This window comes from Lupinus angustifolius, chromosome LG13, assembly GCF_001865875.1.
Source record: "Lupinus angustifolius cultivar Tanjil chromosome LG13, LupAngTanjil_v1.0, whole genome shotgun sequence".
NCBI classification, from domain to species: Eukaryota; Viridiplantae; Streptophyta; class Magnoliopsida; order Fabales; family Fabaceae; genus Lupinus; species Lupinus angustifolius.
In genome coordinates this window covers 2,875,073-2,883,158 of record NC_032021.1, presented here as the reverse complement: position 1 = coordinate 2,883,158, position 8,086 = coordinate 2,875,073, and the positions used below count along the sequence as shown (strand labels likewise).

Below are 8,086 nucleotides of genomic sequence, written 5' to 3'. Positions count from 1 at the left end.
ATTCATCAATTTAAAAATGAATTTATTCTCATTAAAGTCAACATCGTTAGACTCAATGACACTTTTACGTTAAGGTCGTAAAACCTGTACGCCTTGTTGTTTACAACATACTCAATGAATACACATTTATATGCTCTGTGAGTTTAACTCTCTAAGGACATATCATCATAAATGATTTCATGAAAGATTCTATGTATCTTAAAGGACTGAGACTCTACTGATTTATTATTAGTCATTTGATATTTGAGGTAGCGGTAACATCATATATATTTTTTTCTTCTTAACTTCCTCAATACAATATTTCTTTATTTTTCAAGTGCATACCAAATTAATTTGGCAGTCATATATGACTTGTAGTAATTACAGAGATCATCTGACAACTCGTTCAGAATGAAATTCATAAAAGTAACCATTTTCATTCGAAAGAGCTATATTAATAGCTAGTTAATCATTTTTTCAGCTTTCTCCAGCAACATTAGGACATTGATTTTCAAAACGTGTGTAATTTTTCTCATAGTGAGAAAAAACTTCATCTTATGTTGCTAAGGTTTGAAATTTGTCCCATCAAACCGAAATGGTTTGTTGAGGTCATAGATGTCCAGTCCAGTAATATTATCTACGAATATCATTGCAGTAGAAGCGTCTTAAAATTGTTGTCATCGTAGCTTACAACAATTCTAAATGACACGAAATAATATTTGTTGGCTGAGTCACGACCAGGTCATTCTCTTTAAGACGTTTCATAGCACTACTCAAAATGTGCAAGCAGACTATCAACCACGGCGTCCCCAAGATAAAACAGCCCAAATTTCTGTTATCAAATTCTTACTATAGTGTAAGAACCGATCTCGAATACACCCACCACAATATGGCTACCAGTACAAATTCTCGAAATTACCCACAATATGGCTACCCGTGCTAATTATCTTTCCACAATAATGACTACTAGTGTCAGTTCTTGAAATGCCCAGAATATGGCTACTTGTGTCAATTCTTTTTCCTCAATACTGACTACCAGTGTCAGTTTTCGAAATTCCCAAAATATGGATACCTTAGCCAACTCTTTCCCCTAATACTGACTATCAATGTCAGTTCTCAAAATTTTCAGAATATGGCTCCCTGTGCCAATTCTTTCCCTCAATACTAACTACTAGTGTGAGTTCTCAAATTTCCCACAATATAACTGTCTGTGCCATTTCTTAGTGCCACAAAAAGAAAGGGGAGAAGTTTGTCAGAAATGCATCAGAATGAAAGCGCATTCAACTTGTTTTTTATATTTCACACCCAAAAGTTCTCACTCATGGGTTTCAACAAACTATGTTCCAACAACTGCTAGCACCCCTTGCTCATGTCCTAATAAATCACTTTTCTCGTCAAACACTGTTACTTTGGATTATCTAGAGTTGTGATTGATTTTGATAATCTTTTACTTAGAAAATTATTTGTTTAAGACATAGAAACAACAAGCAATATGAAATGAATAAAGCTTATGTTTCTTGACATATTAAATAAACAAAAGTAAAAAAATCGGTAAATAATAAATAGTGAATGACTCTTTAAGATATAAAATATCATTTTATAGAAAAAGATCTATATATATGTTATTATTATTATTATTATTTTGCTATTTAATTTCCCTCCAAAAGTCTCGTCACAATTTATCTTGCATCCCAAACTGTCATTAATTTATGCTCCCATTTATATTTTGCATTCATTCCAATAAAAGGTGAAGAGTTGAGACATGTGTTTGGATGTGAGGAGAATAAAGGAAATAAAAAATTGGAAAAGTTGGAATAGTAATAGAAATAGTCATTAGCTAACTCTATGACTCAGACCGATACCCGTGGGTAAAACTTGTATGGGCACAGGTACGGGTCACAAATGGGTACCCGCAGGTATTATAAGTGGATTTTTAAAAATATTCGTAGTACATACGGCGCAGGTACATGTATTATGGTACCCGTGCCTATGGGTACCCGTTATTTATATGATTAATAAATTATATTTAATTAAAATAAAAAGTACATTATTCTAACATTCATTACACTATGTATATTTTTTCCTTTTACTTTGTCTACATATTTTACATGTGTAGAAACACACATGTTTTACAAACAAAATATATACTTTTTGTTAAGGAAATGATAACAAAAAATCACACAAATAGAAAACACCAATAAATTTAGCATTTTTGCCAAATATTCAATCAAAAGGTACAAAAACAATTAAGTTTTATCTCATTTGAAACATAATAGAAGTAAAAAATTAAAAAATCATTGATAATATAGGAAACCCATGGGTACCCGCGGGTACTCAAAAATACCCGTAAATACCCGTACACGGGTACCCGTACGAGTACGGACGGATATGAGTAATGTTATTTTATTTTGAAATGGGTAGCGGGTAACTACTACCCGTGTCCGTCCGTGCCCGTTGCCATCCCTATGACTCACATTAAGAAGATGGCCAGATTCACTATAAGCCAAAGAGAATATAATACATGCTATGAAGAAAAACGTCAAACTACATATGTTATACACCTTTGTACTTTTTGGGAACATTCTATCTGTTTTATATAATTCCTTTATATTATTCATAATTTATATTTAATCATACTCTTTAAAAAAGTAACCTAAATAAATAATAAATGTGTATAAATTTTTACACTAACAATGCATAATATTAAATTCTATTTATTTTGTTAGTATAATATTTATATATTGTCAGTTTATTTATACATGATCATTACATCATATGCTGTCCGTTTAAGTTACTTTTATTAAAGAGCCAATAACAATATTATTCCATAATATTTTTCTTTTTTTTGTTTTTATTTTGTAATTGAGTGTGTTATTCTGCAACCAATTTAAAGCTTTTTATTTATTGCAAGATAGGTTGTTATTGTCATTGAGAAAAGAGTTCTTTATTTATTGACATGATGTTGGTTTAATAATGTAAGGTCTTGTTATATTTTTAAAAATATTAAAAGATCAAATATTCAATTTTTATGAATGATATTTGTTAAGAGCGAAAATCATATGCTCTAAAAGAGATTAATTTTTTCTCACAAAACAAAAGAATATCATTGCTAATTAAAAAAAAAAGAGTTCCTTATTTTCTCTGTTTCTTTCTTTCTTTTGTTTTACGGTTTTACCACAAAAGCCAACCACTATCCCAATATAACATCACTAGGTTGAATTCTATAAAAATGGTACTATTCAATATTTAGCAATGCCAAAAATATTGGTACAAAAATAAATGCAACAAGTGTTAAATAATAATAATTATATAAGCATATTCACATGCTAGGTAACCTTTAAGTTACAAGCTCATCATTACAAAACATTGATTTTTTTTAATTGTCTTTTATTTATGTTTTTGTTAAACCTTGCCTTATTTCATTGAAATGTATGGTCTTATTTTATATGGATTGAATTAATTCTTTTTGGAGTGTACAATTGTTTCTCCAAACAAATATTTTTTTAACAAATGTATCTTATAAAAATCAAACCTTTGATATTTTAATATTTTTAGAAATATAGTGAGACTTTACTTTACTATATTTTTTAACACCTTTTAGTTTATGATTGATAACTTTTCCAAATGGAATTTTTAAACAAAAATATGTTCTTTTGTTGGTGTTGAGTAAAGAATCAAAAGTTTCACGGCATGATATAGTAAAAAAACGTTTTTCAATACGAGGCATATTATAACATAATCTATATATATTATATATAATTAAAATGATTAGTGGTTATATACTTATATGACAAATTTGTCTTTGACATATTTTACCATGATTATTAATTTATTTTCTTCTTACATCTTACTTATATTACACCATTACGACATAATTATATCATTACTACCAATAATAAAATTTATATCTTACATTCTTTAAAACTTTAATCTATGTCCATATAAATTTTGTTTATGTCAATGATTTTTCCGTGGAATAAAAATGTAAGTTGACAAAAGTAGGCAAAAGTTTTAGGAGTAAAGTGTTAAAAAAGTCAAATGTTCAACTCCTAACTAATATAAATAATAATATATATATATATATTTGAATAAAAAAGACAGTAAAAAACCATCAATAAAAATATTAATAAAAACCCTAATATGTACACTATGTTTGGTTTAGGAGAGAGAATAGAAAAAAGTAAAAGAAAAAAATAATAAAAAATGATATAATAATTTTATTGTTTAGTATGATTGAAAATGAAAAAAAAGAGAGAAGATAAAATATATATTTATAAATAATGTATTAAAAATAACATAAATGCCATCATTAATTTTATGTTTAAATTTTGTATAGCATATCTAATTTTTAAAAATTATATTTTATTGTTGTAAATTACATAAGTAAATAAATTTTTTGTGATAATAATTAATATTTTTTTAAGTAACATAACTATAAAATTTCATATAACAACTTTTCTTTATAAAATTTAATAAAAATCATTAATATCATATATTTTCTTCTCACTAATTTATCTAAAAAACAATTATTATTTATTTGTGAATTTATAAGTAATGAAATTAAAATTAAGTGAAATTCACATAGAAATTAATATAAACAAAGAAGATGTTCACTATGTTTTATATATATTTCATATAGAATATTTTAATTCACTTGGAGTGGAAGGGGAAATTTGATTTTTTTTATGGTTTTCTTTCATTTCTTCATTTTGTTCACAAAATAGGGAAGAACAGTTTTTAGTGAGGCATATCCATGTTTTTTCTTTCTCTATTGTTGAACCAAATGATAAAAATTGTTATTTTTCATTCATTTTCTTTCCTTTTTTCCCTATAGTTTTTCTATAGAACAAAAAATAACATATCATATTTTTAATTATAGTGAAAATAAATTATCAACTCGTATCAATTGATAAATTATTAACCCGTATCATGAGATAAATTATCTGATTCAGTTTATAAATATGATATATACCCTAATATTTTAGTTTTTTAGAAACATAGAGTAATTTTAATGAATGAAATAATTCATCCTTTATTACTGAAAATACATTGTTCTTTTCCCAATTTCCCATCCTATGAAAAATTCCCCAGTAAAGCAAAGCAACCAAACCCAGATGCGTTCCAAATTCTAATCCACTCCAAATTCTAATCCACTCCAAATTCTAATCCACTCCAATCCAATCCTCTGCAATCTTCATCAACAAACACCAACGATCGCGTTCATGCATAGTAACCACATCTCGGTGTGGTAAAATTACTGAACTAAACACCAAAACCTTACAACGCAATAATAAAACCATTGCATTCCCCATTCACATTTTAAATCACCACTATATATATAATAACCAGATCTCACTTTAAAATGCAACCGTTACCACTCGATCTCGGTGACCTGAATTGAGAATGAGATGCAGCAACCGAATCTGTTCCCTATTGGAAACTTTTTGGGGAATCCTTTCATTTTCAATGGCGACGATTTGAGTGACGGAATCGAAGGTTCTAGGGTTTTCTTATTGCTTCCTTTCTTCTTGCTCTCTCAAGGTGGAGTTATGGATTTTTCCAAGGTCGGCGAAAAGATCTTGAGTTCAGTTAGGTCCGCTAGATCCATGGGATTGCTTCCTCCACCTTCTGATCGTCCTGAGGTAAATCATCGCGATCATGATTAGATGCGTAACAGTCACTGTTAATTTCGTTTGCTGAATTTGATGTAGGTAATGTTGGTAGTGGATGATTGGATTGTTGAACAGTGAACACTTGTTAACTATGGTTATGGTTAAGTTAGGATAATGCTTTAAATGCGTTGCTTATAATGCATTTGATGCTGCGTTTTGAATTTGATGACGGACTGCGAATTGTTATTAGTTTGACATTGCAGGTCAGTTTGTACTTATTTGCAGTTATAGACAGTTGTAAGCTGGATGTGGGAAAATAATGAAACCTTAAAATGAATTTTGTTAAGAAACTGTTTGCGATGTCGAAGAGATTTAATTATAGGTGAAAATGTCTGAAAGAATGGTCTCTCATCAAAGATACCAATATATAGTTCCAACGAGAAACTGTATATGTATAACCGGAAAGTCATTATGATCTTATACTTTATATTGAGTTCCAATAGCATCTTAGAGTATGGCTTGCTTCTATGCGATAAATCTTCAATTGCATACTAAATGATTCTCCACATTCAAGGCATGATCCTCACATTGTCAATGCAACTCCTTTGAGTCCTTTCAGATTTTTTTTCCAATGTTGCAATGGTCTTGTACTCTGGTTTAGTGAGGATGAGGAATTTGTGTCCTGATTCATTCTATTGTTCACAAAGTTGACCATCCTGTACTAGTGTACTTTAACAATTTAGTGGTCTACAAATATTTCGAATATCTCCGACAATTACATCCTTAAGCCCTTAGGAACTTAAGCTTTGTGTGGTTATCATGCTGTTGTTCATATTCGAATAGTTGCTGGTATTCGTGCAATGACTCCTTGCATGATTTGTGTTTGAGTCATATTTTTTTTATAAATTTTGTTGAACAGGTTCCAGCTCGAGCTGCTGCTGCAGCTGCTGTAGCTCGTGCTCTTGCAGGATTGCCTCCTCACCAGAGGTACAGTCTTTCATCAAGTTCAGAAGAACTGAGTTCAATATATGGAAGCAGACCTCATGGTGAAGTAGTGGAGGAACTAGAGGATGGATTCTATGAGGAGGTGCTACATTCTTGCATTACTTTAGATTCAATTTCATACTGATATTTTCTTGCAACCTCCCTTGTATTATGACCGAGATTGCCTCGTTTTATGGATGCTATGCTCTATCTGGAGAGATATCTCTATGTATATCAATTTATTGGAAGATGGCAGAAAAGTCATCTTCTATAAGTTTCAGAATATTACCTTGTACCAAGAGACCTTGAGATGGTTGTTAACACTTTATAGTACATCACTCTTCTTTGTAAGAATTAATTTTGTAGTCTTAGACGAATAATATGACACTTCATATTAGTAAGTTCTTTCAGCATGGTTCTTCCTCTAAATGGTAACATTTCGTTAATATTTGAATATCCCTTTATTTATAACTCGAGCTTGTGGAAATGGGAATCCATATTCCTTTATAATCAATTGACAAGTTTTCTGGCAACTTTTTCTATTGGTTTCTTGGCTCATTTACAGAGGAGTCTCCTTTATGCTTTCTCTCCTCTTCAATTTTGCTTATAACAACATTTCCATATTACGAAACAGCTAGTGAATAAGTCTTATATACTTTTTCCCTTGATGTTTCTACTGTAATAGGAATATGCCACCACCACCCACTGAGATAATATGTAAAGAAGACTTTCAATAACATAAGAATTGTGCTACAAATATAGTAATAAAAGCTATTTCCTTATCCCACATGCATATATTTTGAAAATTTCTCTTTGTGTCCGCATTCCATTTAATTTTATTTCATCACTATGTGGTGAATGGATTCTTCACAAATGTTTCTAAAATATGGTATAAATATAAATGTGCAGGAGTTTGATCCAATTAGGCATGTTTTAGAGCTCCTTCCAGCTGATGAAAACGAGCTAACCTATTTTGAAAAACAGGTACAATTCATGTTTCTCAATCTTTCTATTTGTGGAACATGTCAAGATCTTTTTTTATCCTTAAGGGTCAAATTTTTTCTGGGTTCTCTGCTGTGCCATTCTTCTGCTTAATGAAAAATAGTGGCATCCATCGTGTTACTCGTCAGCTTGGAACAATTCTTATTACTTGTTTACAGTTGAAGTAGATGGAAAAGTTTATCTCACTTTGATTATTTACTTACACTTTTTTGGTTTTTAATTCAATTCTGAACATAAACTTAGCATTGTCTGGCTGTTCTACTGCTCTCTCTCTCTTGGTGACCTATGTAGATGGAAAAGTTTCTTACTTTGATTATTTACTACTGCTTAGTTTATAAACAAGGGGTATTTTGTTATTCTCTGTCTACTGCTTGTAAGAAGAGAATAGAAAGTGGATAGAAAAGTGAAGAAAGCTTAGAGAGTTATAAAACTGTTGAGTGTACAACTGTAGTGTAACTAACAGAAGTAAGTCTTCTTAAGTCCATTCTCTAATATTGCTCTATACCCCA

General features: G+C 30.1%; 1 protein-coding gene across 5 annotated transcripts in view; it reads left to right on the top strand.

The window, feature by feature from the left end:
• The window catches only part of LOC109325417 (syndetin-like), a 20,949-nt gene continuing 17,931 nt past the window's right edge, over positions 5,069–8,086 (top strand). For 2 of the 5 annotated variants that reach the window (XM_019557784.1, XM_019557785.1), the window contains exons 1-3: positions 5,069–5,621; positions 6,511–6,678; positions 7,485–7,559. In XM_019557784.1, coding sequence (XP_019413329.1) covers positions 5,388–5,621; positions 6,511–6,678; positions 7,485–7,559 — 477 coding nt within the window. In that variant the 5' untranslated portion in view covers positions 5,069–5,387. Of the gene's footprint in view, positions 5,622–6,510; positions 6,679–6,699; positions 6,923–7,484; positions 7,560–8,086 lie in introns of those variants that run through there. The other 3 variants (XM_019557786.1, XM_019557788.1, XM_019557787.1) reach the window with 3 other exon arrangements.